Source organism: Musa acuminata, chromosome BXJ2-9 (genome assembly GCF_036884655.1).
Source record: "Musa acuminata AAA Group cultivar baxijiao chromosome BXJ2-9, Cavendish_Baxijiao_AAA, whole genome shotgun sequence".
Taxonomy (NCBI): domain Eukaryota; kingdom Viridiplantae; phylum Streptophyta; class Magnoliopsida; order Zingiberales; family Musaceae; genus Musa; species Musa acuminata.
In genome coordinates this window covers 618,353-641,889 of record NC_088346.1, presented here as the reverse complement: position 1 = coordinate 641,889, position 23,537 = coordinate 618,353, and the positions used below count along the sequence as shown (strand labels likewise).

At 49.2% G+C, this 23,537-nt stretch overlaps 3 protein-coding genes and 1 pseudogene across 4 annotated transcripts; 1 reads left to right on the top strand and 3 right to left on the bottom strand.

Moving 5' to 3' along the window:
* Positions 1 to 3,468: 3,468 nt before the first annotated feature.
* LOC135623960 (uncharacterized) lies at positions 3,469 to 8,830 on the top strand. The gene is made up of 2 exons (XM_065127430.1): positions 3,469 to 8,740; positions 8,823 to 8,830. The coding sequence occupies exons 1-2, from the start codon at positions 3,469 to 3,471 to the stop codon at positions 8,828 to 8,830; spliced, it is 5,280 nt and encodes a 1,759-aa protein (XP_064983502.1).
* A 4,953-nt stretch (positions 8,831 to 13,783) lies between these two features.
* Positions 13,784 to 14,388, bottom strand: LOC135622269 (BON1-associated protein 2-like). Its single transcript, XM_065123968.1, has one exon. The coding sequence runs from the start codon at positions 14,386 to 14,388 to the stop codon at positions 13,984 to 13,986; it is 405 nt and encodes a 134-aa protein (XP_064980040.1). The 3' UTR covers positions 13,784 to 13,983.
* Positions 13,784 to 16,807, bottom strand: LOC135622268 (heat stress transcription factor B-2a-like). 2 transcript variants are annotated; one of them, XR_010491022.1, is made up of 3 exons: positions 16,483 to 16,807; positions 15,534 to 16,406; positions 13,784 to 15,380 (listed from the first exon to the last, which is right to left on the bottom strand). XR_010491022.1 is itself a non-coding variant. In XM_065123967.1 (2 exons), exons 1-2 carry the CDS (start codon positions 16,726 to 16,728, stop codon positions 15,612 to 15,614), a joined length of 1,041 nt encoding a protein of 346 aa, XP_064980039.1. In that variant the 5' UTR covers positions 16,729 to 16,807; the 3' UTR covers positions 15,496 to 15,611. The 2 variants fall into 2 exon arrangements, 1 of the variants encoding a protein (XP_064980039.1); XM_065123967.1 differs by lacking the exon at positions 13,784 to 15,380 and having other exon boundaries at positions 15,496 to 16,406.
* A 5,541-nt stretch (positions 16,808 to 22,348) lies between these two features.
* On the bottom strand, positions 22,349 to 23,465 carry LOC135623959 (uncharacterized; annotated as a pseudogene).
* Positions 23,466 to 23,537: the final 72 nt, after the last annotated feature.

Genomic DNA, 23,537 nt, shown 5'->3' with positions numbered 1-23,537 from the left:
CGTCTTGACCTGGTCCATCAGTTCTTTAACAAGCCTTGCATTTTGGGTGATCATCTCTTTTTTGATTCAGTCTTGCTGTCTCTGTAGGTTCTAACTGGTGTAGTATGAATACAGATTGCAGGATCTCAGAAATCTTGTGCTTCTGCTCCCTTCTGGTTGCTAGTTTAAATGAAAGCAGGTAAATTTCATCTGCTTAGAACAAAACGGGTTTCATTTGGATACTTTTTGCTGTCATGTTCATGCATGTCATATGCATATGATCCAGATCAAACCAGGTAATGTTTCTCCTTGTGTTCTTTCAGCTGTTGTGTCATCCTAAAAGCTTAATTACGGCCTGCCTCTTTGCTTCCGTGACTACTTTCCAGAGAGGTGGAAGATCATTGGCTATGATTTGGTGGAAGACCCAAGTGGTGTGTTCTACTGCAGACATGATCGTTTAGAGGCCACTCCGATGTCTCGTGGACTGGCCCCTCGCGAGCACGTCGTCTGCGTATCTTCGGCGAGTGCTCACTGGCTTCTATGGTGGGAGGCCTCCGGGGATGACCAATCAACATGAGAGATAGAGATAAACTCTTCTCTGGGTCGTACGACGCAGCAGATCGGGTGCGAGTCAATGGGTTGACCTCAGTGGGTACAATGACCTACCATGTGACCTGTCTGGCTTTGCCACCTCTGCGTTGATTGGTGAGGTAAAATGTGGACCCACACCCTCGAGGAATGCATGCATTTAGAGAAAGACATTATTGTTTGCTGCCGCTTCGACAGCTTCGTAGGGTCCCTTCACCACATTATTGCAAGTACTTGCTATCACTACTATTATTGCATCCCATATTTATGCATCATTACGCAAAGATGTGAGCAAATATTACGTTAAGGGACTTATTGGCTTTGAAGATATGGAATTATTTTACCTTGATACGAGATATCATCTGGTTTTTTACCACATTACGTTCGAGTTATGGGTCCCGGGTGAAAGGCATTCTTGATGGTGGAAAAAAACGTAAGAGGAACTTTATTTAGGTGAAAACAATATTCAATTTAAAGATGGGTAAAGTCTTTAAAAAAATATTTAATTTTTATTTTTCCTCACGAGACGTCTCTTTTTTTTTTTTTTTTTTTTTTATCCCGTTGCCTTTTCGTGGCATCTTTCATCGTAGCCTTCGACTTCAATTCTGTCGTTCTCGTCATTGTTCCCTAATTACTATCTCGTTCATTGTTGTCAAAGCATTCTAAGTTCTTGTCTTTGTCTTGTTATCTCTATTGTAAGTAGAAGTAGATGAGAAAATAAGCAAATGATGTTAATGTTGGCGTAGAGGTGACAAATTGTGACAGAGAGAACAAGGGAATGAAGGCAACGAGAGCGAGGGTAAGAGTGGAGACGATCGACAAATATACAATAACATCAACAAACGAGTGTTGAAGACGATAATCGATAGGATGACGGCAAATGATAGTCTTATTTTTTTTAAAATAAAAAAAAAATTATAAATAAAAAAGGTGAAAATTTAGGATTTATTTTTTTAAGAGTTTATCCTTTAAAGATCTTACTATAAAATAATAAATATTTTTAAGGATTTTACTATCATCAATCATTGACGTCGGGGAAGTACTAATTACCACTCCTGTGACTCATTTGATTTGACGTGGAACGAACGAATGAATTGGTCGGATGGCATGGCTCCATGATTGGATCCAAACCAAAAAGAAAAAGGTGGGGTTTGATCGAAGGTCAGTATCATCTATCATTATTATTAATTAGATAAATACTCTAGTATTATATATATATATATATATATATATATATATATATATATATATATATATATATATATATATATATATATATATATATATATATATATATATATATATATATATATATATATAAAACAAGCAACGTAATTGATTCCCTCTATTGTAGTCTTCTCAACGCCGAACAAAGTCATGTCGTGTGCGTAATCCAACTTCAATAACTTGTGCCGATATTGTGGACAAAAGTTTCTCGGTAAAAGCCTCCATCTGATCTCATCATGCGTCGTTTCCACAGTGAGAGCGGTCAATATCCAACACGTTTCCAAATCAATTTGAGTATTTGATTATCTATAATTCTGATCTCAATTTCAGAACCGACGAATTTAGTTTCAGAATTGACGATCCTGATTTTATGGAATTTGAAATCACAATGGAATCGATTCTAGACTATCATGATGAACTTCATATAAAGACATCATAATATATACAACAAGTAACGTAAGGTGAAAAAAATATCAAATAAATAATAAGTAAAAAGAGTATACATCGTATCGTACGTGTTATCACTCACATGATTGACTTACAGGATATATATAATTAATAATCTCTCACTTGATCTAAAATCAATCATCTATGTATCTAATTCTCTTTAGACCCGTATGACGCTCAAGCATAATATGAGACAACCACTTCGTTAGTGGATCTATAAGATGAAATATCATCAGAATGTTTTTAGACATCTGGTTAGACCTAACAGCCCATAACCCCCCCCTCTGCCGTTGTGTCTTTTACGATCCTAATAATCATGACGAGGTTAGAGAAAAATTGTGTTCCGAAAGGTACCGCAAGTATAGTTGAAAAATAGGGCCCAAGCCTAACATGAACACTCGATGATGTGTCTCGAACGAATGATATGGAATATTCTCACGCCAACTTGCAGCCACCGAGGAGTCGATGTGGAGCGAGTCGTATATGATCGACTCAATGTCATCTGAGGGATAAATTGAGATGTTCTCTCAATAAGATGATGGCGTCTTTCACGATGTCAACTGATAGGGAAAATACTGGTCGGGCGATGCGCCGTGACGACAGCCCCTTGGAAGAGCAATAACGCTGACTAGACCCGCCCTGACGACTCCTGCTGTTGGACAACGACCTCCGACTCCGCACGATGGACGCGCTGCCCAAGGAAGGAAGCTTCAATGCCGAACTGATGGGAGCACGTCAACCGAGGCTCGCCCATACCCTGCGGCAGCTCGGCCCTCCACGCAGCCCCAGTGGCCATGTCAGATGCCACGCGGGGCACTGTCCTGCCCCTGCAAGCAGCCACATCAGGTAACATCAAACTCATCTATAAATACCCCGGAGCCCTAAGCAAAAGAGGGGAACTCACTCAGACACAACACTCAAAGGCTCTTTTTCTGCCTCATCCACAACCCCCTCCACATCCTCCTCTAACTTGATCGTCGGAGGGGTCGGGCCGAGCTTCCGGCCCGACCTGTGTGCAGGTAAGAGACGGTGTCGCCTCTTCCCAAAGCTGCGGCCAAACCGACCTCCCGACCCGAACCACCGAACTCGGCCGTCGGGAGACCTCGAAGAGCCTACCTACCCGATTGACCACCACCTTCCGGGCCCGGACCAAGCCGCGACGACCCCGTGGTCACGGCTTAACAGTTACTTGACGTAACATTTTGGCGCTAGAAGGAGGGCCCCGGAATGTCAACTGGTCAACAAACCCGCCTAGGCGGCCCCTCAGTTGCGAGGACGCACCCGATCGGGTCCCCGGAAGATCATCCCCCGCGGGAGGAGCTCCGAGGGGGAGGTCTCGCTGCGACTTCAGAGCAATACTGGCGCCTGTTCAATGACCCGGGCTTGTCGCCGCCCGATGCCACTATCGTCCCCCCACCAATTTCCCCCGAGGCCTTCCACGACCTTGCCCACCAGGTGAGGACACTGGCGGGCGTGGTACAAGCCATTGTTCCGCTCATCCCCCAGCCGGCGCCCTCGCAAACGAACCAGCCCCTGCATCAACGGGAGCCCGCCCCTCGGGAGCACGCACCTCCCCCCGGGCCTCCGTCACCTCGAAACCACGCGACCCGGCTCGGCGACCGGGACACCGTGGGCACGTCAAGCCGCCCCGAGCCCGAGTGGCCACCCGCAGACTCGACCCGCACCTTGCAGGCGCAGCTGCATCTTTTCAATCGACGTTTGAACGAGGTACAACAAGAAGTTCGCAGGTCGAAAGGGGAGCCCGGGACGGACGGATACCAGGGATCCCCGTTCGCGCCCGAAATACAAGATCAGGCCATCCCGCCGCACTTTCGGCTTCCATCCCTGGACACCTACAACGGCGACACCGATCCCGCGGATCACGTAGCCGCGTTTCGCGCCCAAATGGCGTTGTACGGAACTTCTGACGCCCTGATGTGCAGGGCGTTCCCGACAACTTTGAGGGGACCGGCCCGCGCATGGTACGGTAGCCTCAAGGCAGGAACCATCTCTTCCTTCGACCAGCTCGCCCGGGACTTTGAGCTCAACTTCCTCGCCTACGCCCGCCCGAAGCCGTCCGCGGCGCTACTCCTCGGGCTCCACCAAGGGGAAGATGAGTCCCTTTCCCACTTCTTGGACCGTTTCACGACCCAGATCCGAGGGCTCTCGGACGCTCATCCTTCCCTGTTGATGCAGGCATTCATGATAGGCTTACGGCCCTCCAGGTTCTTCTGGTCCCTGGTAGAGCGACCCCCCACAACTGTGCCAGAGATGCTTCAACGGGCAAGCCAATTCGTCGCGGCAGAAACGTGGATGGCCGGGAGACCCAGGGAGCACAGGGGGACCAAATCAGAGCCGCCTCGACAGCAACAGCCACCAACGTTCCGGCGCAGGTCGGACAGATCTGACCTAACGGCTCCGAGGCCCCTCCCACCAGCTTTGAATGCATCTCAAACAGACATATTCCTTCATATAAGGGGAAAAGGTTTGCTCAAAGAACCCTACCCGATGAGCGATCCCCTGGCGCTGGCAGATCAATCGAAATACTGCCGCTTCCACCGGCAACGCGGGCACGACACTGAACAATGCCGGGAGTTGAAAAGACAGATCGAGGAACTCATCCGCAGGGGGCACCTTGGTCAGTATCTCCACCCGGACAAAGAATCCTCTCCCCGCCCGGAAGGGCCCGTCGAGCGACGTATCGACGTGATATCCGGGGGCCCCGCATCCGGTGGAGACTCCATGGCCCGCAAGAAGGCATACGCCCGAGCCACCTCAGCAGAGGCTCCCGGACACGCCCCCGGACCCAGTGTCACCTTCCCAGCCAGGGCGTATGAACAGGCCGAACACGATGATGCGCTCGTGATCGCGGCCAGGATCGCCAACGCGCAGGTACAAAGGATCATGGTCGACACCGGAAGCTCGGCCGATATACTATACCTCGACGCCTACTTAAAGCTTGGCCTGCCCAGAGATGGCATGAAGCCGGTGTCTTCGGCGCTCACCGGCTTCACCGGCGACTCAGTCTCACCGCTGGGGGCGGTTACTTTGCCCCTGACCCTAGGAGTTCCGCCAAAGTCAAAAACAACGATGACCACCTTCCTGGTCATCGACCTCCCCGCCGCTTACAACGCCATCCTCGGTCGGCCGACACTCAACAAAGTTAGAGCTGTCGTCTCGACCTACTATCAGACAGTGAAGTTCCCGACCTCGGCAGGAACTGGCGAAACTGCGGGAAGCCCTCGAGAATCCCGGCGCTGTTACTTGACCGCCGTCTCGCTACCTAAGAGGCCCAAAGTCGAACCGCCATTAATGGACCCCCGAGAGGTGCAGAGGTCGGCCCCCCATGTCGAGCCGAAGGGAATCACGGTCGCTGTGTCGCTACAAGGGCGCCCGGAACGGACGATTAGGGTCGGGTCAGAGCTGCCCAAGCACGAACGAGAACGACTCGTCGGCCTCCTGCAAGAAAACACTGATGTCTTCGCTTGGTCACCATCTGACATGACAGGCCTCGACTCGGAGGTCGCCCTACATCGCCTCAGCATCTCCTCCGACGCACGTCCGGTACAACAAAAGCTGAGGCGGCAAGCCCCTGAACGACAGACGGCCATACGAGAAGAAGTAACTCGCCTCTTGAAGGCAGGCTTCATAAAAGAAGCCGGATACCCGCAATGGCTGTCCAATGTAGTTCTTGTCAAAAAGGCAAATGGAAGCTGGAGGATGTGCGTTGACTACACAAGCCTTAATAAGGCATGCCCAAAGGACTGCTATCCTCTGCCAAGGGTCGACCAGCTGGTTGACGCCACGGCCGGCTACGCCCGCCTGTCATTTATGGACGCTTTCTCGGGCTATAACCAGATCGGGATGGCACCTGAAGATCAAGAACACACAGCCTTCATTACCGATCAGGGGGTCTACTATTACAAGGTCATGCCCTTTGGACTGAAAAATGCCGGCGCGACATACCAAAGGGCAGCGAACAAGATATTCGCCCGCCAGATCGGTCGAAACATGGAGGTATACGTCGACGACATGATCGTAAAAAGCCAAGAAGCCAGGACTCATTTGGCTGATTTGGCCGAAGCCTTCGCTACACTCCGCCAGGTTGGCATGCGCCTCAACCCCGCGAAATGCGCCTTCGGCGTCACCTCAGGAAAATTCCTCGGGTTCATCGTGCATGAAAGAGGGATCGATGCCGACCCAGAGAAACTCCGGGCAATCATCAACATACAATCACCCCGGACTACCAAGGACCTGCAGCGCCTCAACGGGAAACTCGTCGCCATGTCCCGATTCCTCGCCCGCTCGGGGGATCGCTGTTTCCCCTTCTTCAAAGCACTGCAGAATCCGAAAGGCTTCCAATGGACGACGGAATGCGAGGAAGCCCTCCAGCAAGTGAAAAAACACCTGGCCAACCTCCCTCGGCTCACCTCAGTCTCTCCTGGCGAGAAACTGAGCATCTACCTGGCCGCCTCCCTGCGCGCAGTAAGCTCCGTCCTGATCAAAGAAAGCCCAAATGGCCAACTCCCGGTCTACTACATGAGCCACATCCTCAACGGCCCGGAGGAGCGATACCCCCCGATCGAGAAGCTGGCGCTCGCCCTTGTGCTATCCGCCCGGAAATTACGCCCCTATTTCCAAGCCCACCCCGTGGAGGTAGTTACGGACCAACCACTTCGGCTGGTCCTGTCTAAGTTTGATGTGGCAGGACGGCTCCTCAAATGGGCGGTGGAGCTCGGCGAACACGACATCCGGTATGTACCTAGGACGGCCATCAAAGCCCAGTCTGTGGCCGACTTCATCGCGGAACTGACCCAAGCGGAGAGCGGGAGCCTCGAACGACCCCCCGAGGCCTGGCTCTTGCACGTCGACGGGTCAGCCAACTCAATGGGTGCGGGCGCAGGGTTGGTGCTCCGAGCCCCCGACGGACGGTCATTCGAGCGTTCCCTCCGCTTTGGGTTCCGTGCCTCTAACAACGAAGCAGAGTACGAGGCACTCCTAGCGGGACTCAGGTTGGCCCTCGAGATGCAGGTAGACTCCCTCCACGTCCATACAGACTCCCGGTTAGTAGCCGAGCAACTCAGCGGAGGATATGAGGCTCGCGACCCGACCATGGCAAGGTACCTGGCGCAGGTAAGGAACTTAACTGCGAAGTTCCTGCACTTTACATTATCTAATGTCCCAAGGGTGGAGAACGAGCGCGCTGACGCACTAGCTAAGCTAGCCTCAAAACCCGCCCCCGGTGTCGGGCCGGAAGTCGAGGAGCTACTTGCCCGCGCCTTCGAGATCGCGGTCGCGGCCACCAGCAGCGCGTCCTCTTGGGTACAAGAACTACTGCGCTACAAACGGGATGGAACTCTCCCACCCGACAAGGCGGCGGCCCGGCGCCTGCTCCGCACGCACGCGTGGTATATTGAGGCGGGCGGGCGGCTTTATAAACGCTCCTTCTCATACCCCCTCCTACGATGCTTGGAGCCCGGCGAGGCGCAAATCGTCCTGGCAGAGATACACGAGGGCACCTGCGGAGAACACATCGGCGGGCGGATCTTAGCGCATAAAACTCTCCGCCAAGGCTATTACTGGCCGACCATGCGTCGGGACGCAAGAATGCACGTACAGCGGTGTATCCCATGCCAAGAGCACGCCCGCACTCCCCGACTCCCCGCAGTCCCGCTGGCCCCCATTGACTGCGCTTGGCCGTTTGCGCAATGGGGCTTAGACATCCTCGGGCCCTTTCCCTTAGCCGCAGGGCAACGGAGATTTCTTATCGTCGGCGTGGATTACTTCACAAAGTGGGTCGAGGCCGAGCCACTGGCAACAATTACAGCACAGCAAGTAGAGAAGTTCGTATGGAAAAACCTGATTACCCGGTTCGGCCTGCCCGAAGCCATCATCACGGATAATGGGCCCCAGTTCTCCAGTCAGAGGTTTCGGGAGTTCTGCGCAAAACATGGAGTCCGCCTGAAGTACAGTTCGGTCGCTCACCCCCAGACGAACGGGCTGGCAGAAGTGACCAACCGATCCATCCTGGACGGACTCAAAAGGAGAGTGTCCGCAGCTCGAACCAACTGGACGGAGGAGCTCCCGAGCGTGCTCTGGGCGCTGCGCACCACTCCAAAAACAGCAACGGGAGAATCCCCGTACAGCCTCACGTTCGGAACCGAAGCTGTACTTCCCCCCGAAGTAGCCATTACTACCTTCCGCACGAAGGGCTACGACGAGGGAGCCTCGGAGGAAGGACTCCGAACCGCCCTCGACTTGCTGGAAGAGCGACGCGCCGACGCACATATAAGAGCCCTCTCCTACAAAAGGGCGATCGCAAGGGTTTACAACCGAAAAGTACGACCTCGACCCGTCAGATTGGGCGATCTGGTCCTGCGACGGACTGAGGTCAGTGACCCAACCCGACAAAGAGGCAAGTTGGCCCCCAGTTGGGAAGGCCCCTATCGGGTGACCGAAGTCATCGGAACCGGAGCGTTCCGGCTCGCCACAATGGGAGGTCAGTCCCTGCCAAGGACCTGGAATGCACAAAATCTCAAAAAGTTCTTTTTCATAAAAACTCGGCCAGACCCGAAGCACAGATCCTTAAAAGGAGATCATATTCATTCAAAAACAAAGGAGGGTGTTACAAAGAAAAGCAAAAAAGATGGGATACGAGGGACGCTAATCCTCAGCGGCGTCCGGGTTGTCATCAAAAGGAACATCGGCGGGCATGTCGACGCCCAGATCTTCGGGGAGGGAACAGAAGGGATCCTCCGTCACCTCCAAGTCGGGATAGAGTGCCTTAAAGCGGGCGAGGGCAACTCGGTACCCGTACTCGTACGAGACCCGCCCGGTCCGAACGAGGCCGAGCTGAAAACCCGACGAAGCTTTGTAATCCTCGATCAACCCCTTGTCCTTTTCTGGCCTTCGGCGAATCTCGGCCTCCAGAGCCTCGGAGGCCCTCGACGCCTCGGCCCGTGCCTCCTCGAGACGCCGAACCAGCTCAACGGAGTCGGACCTCGCCGAACGAGACTCCGCCACCGCGGCCTTCAGGCGAGCCTGCGACTCCGTGTTGCGCTCTTCGGACGCCTCCAGCAGCGTCTGCAACTCCGCAAGCCGCTCGAGGGACGCCTGAAGCTCAGAGCTAAGCCGAGCCATCTCCGCCTCCGAATTCAAGGCACGCTGCTCGGCCGCAGCCATCGCCTCGGGGCCGGCCCCGGCTCGGGCCATATCCACCTGCCGACGAAGCTCGGCATTGCGGCTGCTCAGAACGGCGATGACTTGCCCCGCGTCTCGAACACGGTCCATCAGGGCGGCGGCATAATGGTTGCCCTGAGAGTTGGAGCAAGTCCTTGTTAGAGTTAGAGCCAAGCCCGTCCCCGGACAGGTAAACCCAGGAGCAAAATGACGCTTACCCATAACAGGGACTTGGCTGCTTTGCTAAGCAGGACGTCGGAAGACAGGGAGTACAGGTCCCGGGCCATATCAGGGTGAAGCCCGCCTCGGATGAACCGGCCCGCGATATCCCCGTCGGCCCATACCCGGGCTCCTCGAGTAAGACCGTCCCACCGAGCTACCAGAGGGTCGGTAACAGAGCCGCGGGGGAGAGCACCCACCTCTCGCACCAAGTATGGCTCATCCTCTCTCTGCGGAAGGCAGAGAAGCTCGCGGACGGAAGGTTGGTGAGGCGCCTCGATCGCCGCACTGCCGCTCGGTCCGGCCCCGACCTCTCCGGAGCTTCCTGTGGCACCCTCAACCGCCGGCGGCACCACGACCCCCGCTGCCTGGGCCACGACTGCCTCAAGACCCTCCCCTGGGGATGCCCGCGCCCTCTTCCGAGGCTTGCGCGCCTCGACGTCCACAGGAGCTTCCCTCGTGCCCCCCGTGGTGACGGAAGTCGAACGGCCCGGCACGGCAGAACCCTTTCCCCCACGAAAGGCCTCAAGACGCACCATACCTGCCGAGAAGGATCGGGATGACTGTCAGTCAAACGATAACATGCAAAGAAACGGAAAGGAAACCCCCCAGTGGAACCGCTCCTCGGAGCGTACCTAAAGAGGCCGGGCTAAGACCCGCCTCCACTAACCACTGCTCAGACATGCTCCGGATAGCCTGGGAGGACGGAAGGATTTCTCTGAGCCGCCGAAGCCCCAGGCGCTCGTCATCATCCAAAACCAGGGTGGTGTTGTCTACCGCACGCGCCCCCCAGCGAACGCCGAACCCCCAGTCTCCCGAACGACTAACAAAAAAGAAGCGCTCTTTCCACCCCTTGTTACTGGAAGGGGCCCCGCTTACTCTGAAACCCGATCGAGCAGACAGGTAATAACCCCCCGACCCCTTGCAAAGACGAAAGCAGGAGAGGAAAAGGGAACGGGTCGGGAGTATGTTGGCGTAATGACACTCGCCCAAAAACACCACCAAATAGCGCCACGAGTTCGGCGCCACTTGAGACGGGGAGATACGCCACCAGGAGAGGCAGGAGGCTATGACAAGGTGCAGAGGGAGGAGGAGCCCGGCCTCAAAAGCGTCAAGGGTGAGGGCAAAGCCCCCAGGAATTGGGTCATACGCGCGTTGGCCCGGCTCGGGGGCTTGAAGGACAAACTCCCCCGGGATACCATAGCGATCCCGGAGAAGAAGCAGCGTTGACTCACCCACGATGGAGTCGTGGTCGTGGGGCCACATCAAAGCCTCAAGGGCCTTGGACGCCTTCCTGTCCGACGACGACGTTGGGCTCGACGGAGCCGCCGTCCCCCCGGCCTTCGACGAAGAAGAAGAGGAAGAGGAAGAGGAGGACGCCATTCTTACCGACCTACGGAAAAGGAAGGAGGAACGGTGGGCACGGACAAGGCGATCAAATACGAGGCAACACGGCACACTCGGAGAAAAAGATCTTCCTTCAGCAGCCAGCCTCACGCCACTTATAAGGAGACCGCATCCCGCCAGAAGGCGGTGACCCTTCCTCTTCTGAAGCCCGTAGCAGAAGAAGAAGACGTCACCTCACCATAAATACAGCCGGACACGGCGAGGGGCTACGGCGCGGCACGGGCACCAAGGAGATCATCATGCCTCGGGGACGGTAATCGAGACAGGCTTAAATACATTAATCACGCTTAGCCATAATCATGTCGAGCTCGGAACCCGGCGGGCGCCGAAAGGAGAAGGCCCCTTGACCTTCCCCAGAAAAAACTCCTGCGCAGCTAGCCCGGCAGGGCCTTCCCCCTCGGTCGCGTAATGCCCGAGGCGCTCCAGCACAGCAAGCCCGGCAGGGCCTTCCACCTCGGTCGCGTAATGCCCGAGGCGCTCCTGAGCAGCTAGCCCGGCAGGGCCTTCCACATCGGTCGCGTAATGCCCGAGGCGCTCCTGAGCAGCTAGCCCGGCAGGGCCTTCCCCCTCGGTCGCGTAATGCCCGAGGCGCTCCTGAGCAGCTAGCCCGGCAGGGCCTTCCACCTCGGTCGCGTAATGCCCGAGGCGCTCCTGAGCAGCTAGCCCGGCAGGGCCTTCCCCCTCGGTCGCGTAATGCCCGAGGCGCTCCTGAGCAGCAAGCCCGGCAGGGCCATCCCCCTCGGTCGCGTAATGCCCGAGGCGCTCCAGCACAGCAAGCCCGGCAGGGCCTTCCACCTCGGTCGCGTAATGCCCGAGGCGCTCCTGAGCAGCTAGCCCGGCAGGGCCTTCCACCTCGGTCGCGTAATGCCCGAGGCGCTCCTGAGCAGCAAGCCCGGCAGGGCCTTCCCCCTCGGTCGCGTAATGCCCGAGGCACTCCTGAGCGGCTAGCCCGGCAGGGCCATCCCCCTCGGTCGCGTAATGCCCGAGGCGCTCCAGCACAGCAAGCCCGGCAGGGCCTTCCCCCTCGGTCGCGTAATGCCCGAGGCGCTCCTACACAGCTAGCCCGGCCGGGCCTTCCCCCTCGGTCGCGTAGTGACCGAAACCCACCAGTACAGTCGGCACACCCAAAAACCCCATCGAGGTAAAACAAGCGGGACCGCCCGCCGCCTGAGACTGCCTCGACACCAAGAGACGCAGCCATGCCTCAAGCTCCCTTCTCCCGTCCCGATCGACGCATGGCTCCTTTTCGGGGGGGGAATATGATAGGGAAAATACTGGTCGGGCGATGCGCCGTGACGACAGCCCCTTGGAAGAGCAATAACGCTGACTAGACCCGCCCTGACGACTCCTGCTGTTGGACAACGACCTCCGACTCCGCACGATGGACGCGCTGCCCAAGGAAGGAAGCTTCAATGCCGAACTGATGGGAGCACGTCAACCGAGGCTCGCCCATACCCTGCGGCAGCTCGGCCCTCCACGCAGCCCCAGTGGCCATGTCAGATGCCACGCGGGGCACTGTCCTGCCCCTGCAAGCAGCCACATCAGGTAACATCAAACTCATCTATAAATACCCCGGAGCCCTAAGCAAAAGAGGGGAACTCACTCAGACACAACACTCAAAGGCTCTTTTTCTGCCTCATCCACAACCCCCTCCACATCCTCCTCTAACTTGATCGTCGGAGGGGTCGGGCCGAGCTTCCGGCCCGACCTGTGTGCAGGTAAGAGACGGTGTCGCCTCTTCCCAAAGCTGCGGCCAAACCGACCTCCCGACCCGAACCACCGAACTCGGCCGTCGGGAGACCTCGAAGAGCCTACCTACCCGATTGACCACCACCTTCCGGGCCCGGACCAAGCCGCGACGACCCCGTGGTCACGGCTTAACAGTTACTTGACTTAACATCAACAATCTCGATGGTGATCGTCCTCACGAAATAGTATTCGAGAAGGAGATTATCTTATTAACTCGAGTTAGTAGGGGATGTGACCTTTTTTTAAAAAAAATACTAATTCTATAGAAATCGAGAACATATCAAAATCGCTCTAAAGCAAATCATGATTTCCTGTTAAAACTTTAATTGCCGGAAACATGAAACAACTTTAAAAAAGTCAAGAATGAATTACAAAACATGAACAAATGACTCCAGAAAACAATGCTTCAACCCTTGGAGTCTATTGGTATGATTTAAAATCTCATAACAACAAAAGAATTTTGACAAGTGTCTCTATGAACTAACCGTTCATACAAAGAACTCTAGAAACAATGACGAACCAGGCAGGAAAGCCTCCTATACTAACTAACGGTAGTATTAATGATTAATCCCATTCAAGCATCGGACTCGAGAATTTCTAGCCAGTGCACAAAAAAGGTACTGTGTATACCATGAAGGTTTCCCAAAAAGCTGCTGGAACTTGAAAATTCTCACATTCGCTGGTATTCTACATCATCATTAAAGGACACCTAAACTAAGATTTTGCCATATAGGTTGCATTCCAAACTGTATAGTTCTTCATACTCGTCTAAATATGTTGATTTGTTTTATTTACCTTACTTTTTTGTATAGGATGTTGGAGTGCTGATCGACAGTGGAAAACATACGCAAGTCAAAACATGTTATTTATGCGCGGGCAGTAATGCTCAACCCAAACTTTTCAAAATAATTATGAAGATCGAAAGGTTAAAGATAAGTAGAATAATCTATAATTAGTCCTAAAATTAACATCAAATCTAATAAAATGATACCCGAAGTAAATAATTAATTACTTCATTCGCAAAACAAAGATCAACAACCATAAAAATTTATTTGTTTTTAGAATTTATTTGATTATGTGCATGCATGTAAACCAAAGAAAAATAATCATAATCTAACTCGTAATAACCTACGGGATATCCAACAGCCACACCACCGTCTACCCACAATGGCACGCACCACGTTTCCCCTAGCCGCCGATAACCCTAACGGAGAAGTTGATGATCCCATTGCCCACACCGTTGCTGTCCCTCAGCTTGTAACTGAGCAAGTGCAGGTAGTCCTCCAGCCACAGGAAGTCCGACACCGGAACCTCCGCCGCGGCCACCGCGCACGCGGACCCAGCGCCCATCTTGCTCCTGCAGTAGACCCCCACCGACAGTGACCGTGCCGACGGCGGCAACGTCATCGTGAGCTTCTCGTTCCAACAGGGGTAGCCTCCGCCGTCCCGGTCGACGCCGGTGGCGACTTGGCCGTGCGTGTCGGAGCCGGAACGGACGGCCACGAAGGCGCCCTTGTCTAGCGGACGGCGGCCGCGGCGAAGCTCCTCGGCCGAGATGATGGTGATCTCTACGGTGGTCGCGGTCCTCTCCATTGCTGCTCGTATGGGGTTCGTGGCGTTGGTGCCGCTATATACGCAGCGCGTGGGAAGGTAGGACGAAGTAGGAACGAAGCCTTGCGGCGATTTCCTGCGTGGATTCTGTGTAATCAGGTTTGATTTCTTGTGGAGATTGGATAGGCGAGCCAAATTTTTTGACCGAGTCTATATCACGTACTTTCACAAAATTCTGTGCCTTGTCATAAATTTTACGTCCGATATAGAATAACTGAGGCACAGGTCAACAGACGGACTTATGATTCGATCCAACCACACTTAACTCCTTGCTAATAATAGAAACCAGAGGACAGTTGCCTAGCGAGAGATTGGTAGTTTGCATGCCAAGTTGATGAACAAAAAAAAAAGATGATGTGGTCATAGAAAAGAATCATCATACGAGCTATGAAACTTCCACCAACCGTCTGTTGGACGGGCACTCAAACAAAAAACATGGTCTATTTTTGTACGACAACTACACGAAAAAGCATTTGATTCGAAAGAATGAATCTTATGAGCGTGTATGATGCCAGCAAGAAAAAGTTGATGACAAGGATAGCGCACATCTTTTTGTCTCTACCTTTAGATGAGTGTAAGTAATATGGGGGAATTGAAATATGACATGACATACAAATATGACAAGTTGAATTGATCCACTCATCATCGATATTTTCTATATCAATTATAAATAAATTTTCTAGTTTTATCTTTTGTTGGGATTATACCTAATTCCTACAGTTCTAAGCGACGTTTTGCCAAAGATTTTGACCCACTCTAAAATAGCCGTAGAAAATTCTGAAGCATAGATGTCACATAAATGAACGCGATGCAAAGAGAGATTCTTACACCGACTCGATCGCCCGCTGCTTGGGAATCGAAAGAGGCTCGAGGCTCTGACTCGGTACACAAGACTTCTTACAGGTTGGCAAAGCCGAGCATAACGCGTACCGGCGTTGAAGCCTCCTCGCCCACACGGATCAAACCGCGCCCACCTTAGAAACAATAACAACAGCAATAACCCAAACGGCGGCAGATTAATAATCAATCCAAAAGAAACGTATAAAACTAAACAAGGGAGGAGACGTTTCCAACAACAACAGAGAGCCCTAAAGTAAACAATATTATATTATAAATTAAATACTTACAATATATTCTAAATTAATTCATTTTTTCCTTATTTTAAGCTTCCGTGTAACATCGGAACACGTGATGGCCCGCTCGCGTCACGTGCGCGCCTCGTCGTCGCGCTCTTCGCCGCCGCGATCGGCGCAGTCTGGTACGTTACACGCCCTCCGCGTCGGCTCGGGGCAGTCGATCACCCGCGGATGCTGGGGGCGGCGCTCTGGATAAACCTCGTTAGGGTCCAGCCCCGCCGATTCCGTTGGCCCCGGCTTCAACATCGGCGGCGGGCCATCGCCGTCCTCCGACCAAGGCCGCTTCACGCCGATCGACACTCCGAAGAGCCTCGGGCTCGCTCCCGGCGGGGAGGGAGGCACCTCCTCGGACGTGGCATCCTCCGGCTTCACGTCCTCCTCCTCTTCGACCTCGTTGTAGAACGCCTCCTCCGCCCCAGGTCTCGCCAGCATCAGCTCCAGGAACGGAGCCGCCTCAGCACCTCCGCCACCTTCATGCCGGCCCGACACGTGCCTCGATATCAGCGACGCGATCTGGCCGCACAGGCTCTTCATCTGCGCCACCTCCCGGGCGAGCCGCTCGTTCTCCTTCCTCAACCGCTCGTTCTCCTCCCCCAGCTCCGCGACGCCGCAGGGACCCACGGCCACCGTGGGAAGCGGCCCGGAAGAGGAGTCGGACGACAGCACCTGCTCCTCCCCCGAGTTCGTCGGCGATCTGGCTCGGCTTACCAGCGCCGTCATCCTGCTCGCCGCGGCGGCAGGGGCCGGCTGTGGCGCCACCGTAACGGCCTTCCTGCGGTGGATCTCGCGGAGGAGGCGCTTTTCGCCTCTCCTGAAGTAATCGTTGGCGAACTCCCATCGATCCGGCACGATCTTCCGAAATCCCTATCGAAAGTCCCCAAAATACTCAAAAACACATCAATAATAAGAATAAAAGGACACGGTCGAAGATTAGGCATACGTAGGTGTTGAGTTGGCGAACGAAGCTGGAGAAATTGTTGTGCTTGAAGTGTTTTGGGAGGAGGTCGCGTGCGAACTCCGCCGGCCGCCAGACGACGAACGTCGACCCGTCCTCGTTCCACGAGATCACGTCATCCATCTCGGGGTCGTCCACCAGCTGGTACGTCTTCGTCAGGAACGGCGTCGGCAGCGCCCGCTGCTGCCCATCCGCCGCCCGTTCCTCGGCCGGCTCCGCCGCAGGAGCCATCTCGCGAAAAGCTGCGGGAAGATATTGAAACTTTCCAGAAGTTTCGATTGAGAAACAGTAATATATATATATTAATATAGAAAAGGACATCGCCGAGGGAGCGGAAAGCAGTTAGATAGGTAAAGAAACGCAACGGGTTGAAAGGAGTCGGTGTACCCGAGACATGATCCAACGGCGAGCAATGATTCGGGCGAGGCGACTAGGAGGAGAAACTTCGATCCGGTTCTCGTTCTCGAAGATTCGGGAGCCGACGTGTCTGACCAATCGAATAGTACACGTGGCGGACTGTGATGGGTTGAGCGACGGAATCGCCGGATCTTTTGTGGCTTGGATTAGCCCGACATCGACACGTTAGCAACGTGCACTCTTTATCTTCTCGGTAAGGGAAAAATAATAATACAAGGACCGACGACATTCATAATGTTCTGATATATATATATATATATATATATATATATATATATATATATATATATCGTATTTGCTGCAAAATCAAATTTTGGAGCAAGTAGAAATTTGAACCTTGATGCAAAATGCTACCTACTGTCATAAGATATTAATTTGTGAGCAGGGAAGGTTTTAACATGAATAAGTCTAGGGAAGTGTCAACCATCACATGCCATAAGTCTAAGCTGGCCTCTAGTCAAAAGTTCGGAGCAAGTTTTAATGCATGAACCCTCCACTTGAGCAAGAACCGCATGCAAAAGTCATGAATAAAAAACAGTATAAAACAAGTCATGAAAACTAACATGGTGAAATATAGAATTCAAAGTGAAGCAAGCACAAAGATAACACTGTATTCCAAAGGACTAAGATGAGACTGCAGGTGGAGTTTAGAGGAACTCTACATCTTTGAAGAAAGTGAGCAATTTGATACAAGTTCCACAATTTGATGAAAGTGAGCAACTTGAGGAGACTTGGAACATACAAGATGATACAAGTTCCACAATGCCAACTTATAATACTATGATCAAGGATATATTTTATCATAATGGTCTTCCCAACCATGGAGGCAGCAACATCACAAGGAGAAGACCAAGCTTCGGTTTAACCAACTCTAGAAAAGAGAGGCATTGCCAACTAAAGAATGACAGTAGGGGTAGGTACACATTTAAAGAATGAAATAAGTATCAGTCAATGACTGGGAAACTGAGCTCTAGGTGCATAAATTGGGAGGTAAATGACCAAAATGCACATAGCAGTAGCAAATCTGCAGCTTGTAGATGATCATCCACCTTATTGACTAATTACCTTCAAAAGCTAATATTAAAGCAAAAGAAGAGTAGGTGGATTGATTGGAAATTTTGGTTTCTTGGAGGAATGTCCTGGGAGAAACAAGGAAAAGAATCTTAAACCTTTCTTCTTGAAATAGCAGGAAAAACTACAATACACCATATATATAAATACATCAAACAAAACTTATGATGGTGTTTGCAAGAAACAAAAATGAAAATAAAAAAAACAGGAACATTGTTGCTGGCCTTATATTGATCAATAAAATATGATAGTAACAAGCAAGGATTTTAATTTCGAATGATACCACATATACCGGGTGGTATATATAAGACAGTACGTTTCGATTCGCCAGCAGACCGATATGTGGACCACCCGCTACCGGGCCATATCAACCTGGTTGCAACGAGGGAAAAAGAAGCATCGAGGGAGAATCGGGAGAACCTCAACGCTTTTCGATCATGCGCCACCCTCCCTCGATGATCTTGATCCAAAAGGTAACGAAGAGACGACGGCTCGGCTTCTTCTTTGTCAAAGGTCGAAGACGCCTACGGCCTTCGTCGAACGTCAAAGATGAGGAGAAGACCGATCTTCTCCTCATCTGATGCGACGAGGAGAAGAAAAGGAGGCGACGTTGCCGAGACAACGTACACTTCCTTTTTATTATATATATATATATATATATATATATATATATATATATAAACACGTACAGAGCGGTACATCCTAACGTACCACTCAATACGCTTACACCATATCGTACCGAGCAAAACTCGAAACAATAATACGATACAAAATTACGAACCTTGGTAACAAGACTAATTAAAGTTTTGGTGCATCCATCTAATCAGAAATATATATGTAAAAACTCTACTTAACACAATAGGATTTCATGTGAAGCCAAATTATTTGAACAATATCTTTTAGGATATTAATTGAAAAACTTAGTTTGCATATTAACTTACTGAAAATTAAAGCTCATGCTAGATGATACCAATAAAAAAGGATTAGCCAACACTAGAACCATGGAACACAAACGTTTAGTCAAACATAAAAGAAACTTCGAGAGAATGAAACCAAAAATTTATCCACAAGAGTTGAAGAAAGTTGAAACACCAGCAAAAGAAAAATGGAAGAAAGATGAAACACCACTCAGCAAAAGAAACTTCTATGTGAAAATTAATCTAACTAGATAAGCAGGGGTACAACGATTAGCAATTTAAGCCATTAATGACAAAAAAAATAATACCAAAGTTGAAAGAAGATACATATATGTTACCAATCAAGGTTAGGAAAGCATCATTTTGACATCATACACAGAAGAATTTACATTGAGAGCTGAATACCAATGCAAAAATTGGTTGAATACTTGAAGCTGAGAGGTATGCAAAATTTTTGACATCACATCATAGAGGTATGCTGGAGCAACAAGCTAACTTACACTGGTAAGTAATACTTACAGCAACAAGCTGTTGGTCCAGCTCTTAGAAGTGAAAAAAAATAGTTCTATAGTTGTCATTCAGTTTTTCTATTTAAATAGTTTGATAAGTCAAGCACCATGTCTTTACTTATCATATATAATCAATTCTTATTTTGTTGTGAGTTACAGTAAGGCTGCTTCAAGAGTGTTCTACTTGTTTAAAAACTCCCACTCTAAAAAACTCAAACCAATTTATAAGAAAGAAAAGCAGCCATTGGCAGATGACATGAAGTCAACATTAGAAAAGTATGGGTTAATTAGTACAGGACGATCTACAGAGTAAACACAGTGAATGCTCACAATAATATATGCTTATTTATTGCTGCTTTAAAAAAATAAAAATCTTAACCTTCTTTGTTGCAGCTCCATTTGAATGAAATATATCATAAACATATGCCATAAACAATACATTAACTGCTTGTATACGGTGACTGTCTTCTACAACATTGCTAAAACTTATGAGTTTATCATAAACTAAAATAGATACACTTGTGGGGTTGTTTTTGGATTTTTCTTGCAAAAAAGTACTAAACAATATATTCTCCACTGTTCTGGATATAACTAAGTTGGAAAATCCTCAGACCACTAAAATTTCTCATTGATCAAAGAAGCTAAATTATTAAGACTATTTTAAATTTTTAATGAACATTTGAGAAGCACTATCAACTGTTTCTTGGACTTACAGCCAACTATTTCCGAGATTTACAGCTTCGTCTTCTACATTCCCATCTTCATTCTGAGCTTCACAGAATCTCAATTCCTTTATAGTCCTTAGTCGCATATGGTTTCTCTCAAACTAGCCTAAATGACAATTGAATATTGGAAAAACCATCTATTGTCAAGTTCCCTTGTTATTAGTTTCTGACTCTGAAGCATCACAAGCCTGCACTCCAGATCTAGCAAATTTAAGTATTTCATTTTTATTTCAAACAATACTAAAGCCCTTTAAGCCTAGTACTTTCTATTTACATATCATTGTTATTCATATTAAGAAACACAGGATAACATGTAACAAAGTACAAAAACATAAATTTAAATGATAAATAGCTCAATATAAGTATGCACAAGTCATGAGCTCAAGGATATATATATGTATACATACATATATGTATACACACACACACACACACACACACACACACACACACACACATATATATATATATATATATATATATGTATGTATGTATGTATGTATGTATGTGTGTATATATATATATATGTATATTTGTATATGTATATATGTATGTATGTATATGTATAGATATGTAAACATATATATATACACATATATACATACATATATAAATATATATACATACATATATATATATACATATATATATATATATATTATTCATCTATTAAGCATTCAAGTGATAAGTTTAAAGAGAAGAAACAAATAAAGGCATTTTATCATAAACCATGCTTTCTGATATCAAAATAATATAATGGTTGGAACAATAGCAATAAGAAGGAAATGGGAACCACCTATATGACAATTAGTTATGTACGTGTAAATCTTGTGTATGCAGTACTATGACCCGCATATGCATATACAGTTGAACAAGTCTCTTGTTGGAACACAATCTCGAAGTATATTGAAATTGAAGTAGAAATAAACAGGCCCAAATGATAGATGAAAAAGTGTGATGCTTCTTTGTAATGGCTTCATATTAGAAATATATAGGCTCAAATAATAAAGAAAGAAATGTATGATACTTCTTTGCTATGGCCGCATACTCCTAACTTCCTATTATCTACAATATTAAGAGCAGATAGCAATACCTACATGACAAGTACAACAATCCTGCAATCAAACTTCTGCATCTTTTTTCGATTTGAGATTATGATTTCCTATTTGTAAACCACAACGAAGCCCATTCATCAAACAGAACATGGGCTGAATAGTGGGAACAGATGTTGCAAGGTCCACAAACTGTGGCAAAATTAACCACTATTTGTTCTACTGAAATTGGTGGCCATCACATCTCTACATTTGACTGCAGCCTAAGAGAAGCTATACTCATCTTACCAGCATACAAATAAGTTTGAACTCAAAATTCTCATGCACAAAGTTGAAGTATTGAACCCAAACCATGTACACCATTGAAGGAGTCCAAGCTGCCACAAAAACTGAGAGACCAATGAATGTTAAAGAGAAACCAATAAATGTTAATGTTTAACATAGACAAACACCTGTTCTCCAACTCGATCACATTTGCTAGAGAACAAAGATTTTCTTGTTGATGGTCTAATTTGATTTCTAGAAGTGGACCTTACCAAAAGTAAGTAGCATTTACGATTGGAACAGTGAACTAATTTTCCAAATGAATTAATCAAATCAATATGCCGAATTAATCAAATCAATATGCCCTTGTGGTGTTTACCCTCTATTCATTGGATTAGCTCATAGACTGACAACTAACTAACTTCTGACATATGGAATGCTTTCTCATTTCAAATTTAAAAAAAAAGTTTCTAACTTATCAAAAGAATGACAAATTGATACTTTCCTATCAATTATTACGAATTTGAACTATCTAACTAACTTTAGTACAAATTGATGCTTTCCCCTTCAATAATTAGGAATTTGAATGCTTAATTTGATGATTTTTACCTCACTAAGAAAGGTGACTAGCTATGTAACTTCAAAGTTGTAATATTTTTTTCTCTTCTTAACACTAGACCATTTTTTATGTGGCTCCATTGATAAATATAATAAAAGATAGCTTAAAAAATTATCATATATTGCATGTTACATGTTTAATTGAAGACAATACATGATATTAGAGCACAAAAAATTCACAAATCAAACAAACCATACAAGTTGTGATTGCATTAGCAAAAACAAAAGATACAAGTATCAAGCTCCTCAATCAAAATTAAATAGCAATCACCTCAACATTGGTAAGTAACAAACATTCCAACTCCTATGTTTGAAAAGGCATTGCTCAAGTAAACAAAACTCCAAATCAAGACACAAACAAGAAACCACATCGATGTAAACAGAGGATTGACTAGGTCAGTGTGAACCAAACAAACATAATCCACCAAGCTAAGAACAAAGCTATCTCTTTTACAAGATCAGAGGAATTTAGAAGATTACCCATGAAAAGTATACCACTAAACAAGTCGCCTCTAACCTGAGACAACCCAAGCAACAGCAGAACCATAACCGGTGGTGCAAAGAACTGGAGCACCACCAAGCAGAGATAGTGATTGTGCAGGAACATTTTTGCCCTCCCACAGTCCATGTCCGGCACCTGGGTAGCATGCAGCCACTGATACCAGCAGACCACGGCCTCATTAAGGTACATTTGAACGTTAGGGCGGAATACCATAAGCTGCAGGACGACAGAAACTAGCAGACCACGGCCTCTTGCTCCCTGAACCCGACCGACCTGATGTCACCTCCAGCCGGCACCACTGCCACCGGGATCACCCAGAGAGGTGGTGCGGCAGCCCCTGCAAGAACAGCGACGTAGAGAACCTCGGTGAAGGGGCCACACGAAACCACGGCAAGGTTCCACCGGATCTGATCCGTCCCTAGCCAGAACGCCCTCGCCGCCCGAGAGAAGAACAATCCCGCAAGGGCCCCGGCGAGTACCGAAGCCGTCGCCTTAGCAGTTCCAGCAAGACGACCGCCCAGCTAAAAGTCAAAGAGGAAGGGAGAGAGGACGAAGGTGATGAGCAGAGCAGAGCAGAGAGGAAGCCTCAGAAGCCGGCTATGAAGCTCAGCTCCTTCTCCGTCCGTTTCGAGGCGGATCTCTCGAGAGAGAGTTTGGAGAGGAGGACGAGGAAGAGGTGGGCAGCGGCGATCGCAATCGCAAGAGAGGGTTCGGAGGGAGAGAAGAGGCGCGGTTTCCAGTAGCTGTTGATAAAGTATCTCCTGTGGTCATACTATGAAACCACCACCTACTACATTTGTAAATCTAATCGCTCCTCATATGAGAGCGGATGTGGCTCGAGTTTTTCTATACTATTGTGGTAACTAAAACGGTGCACTCCTTATCTGCCACATGAGGATTCCTCGCTCCTTATACGACTGAGTTTTTGTTTTTTGTTTTTTGTTTTAATGTGTCGCAGACAACAT

Coding starts and splice junctions, on each gene's coding strand:
- LOC135623960 (XM_065127430.1), top strand. CDS start 3,469: ATGTCAACTGGTCAACAAACCCGCCTAGGCGGCCCCTCAGTTGCGAGG.
- LOC135622269 (XM_065123968.1), bottom strand. CDS start 14,388: ATGGAGAGGACCGCGACCACCGTAGAGATCACCATCATCTCGGCCGAG.
- LOC135622268 (XM_065123967.1), bottom strand. CDS start 16,728: ATGGCTCCTGCGGCGGAGCCGGCCGAGGAACGGGCGGCGGATGGGCAG. Junction 16,407..16,482: donor TTCGCCAACTCAACACCTAC/GTATGCCTAATC, acceptor GACTTTCGATAG/GGATTTCGGAAGATCGTGCC.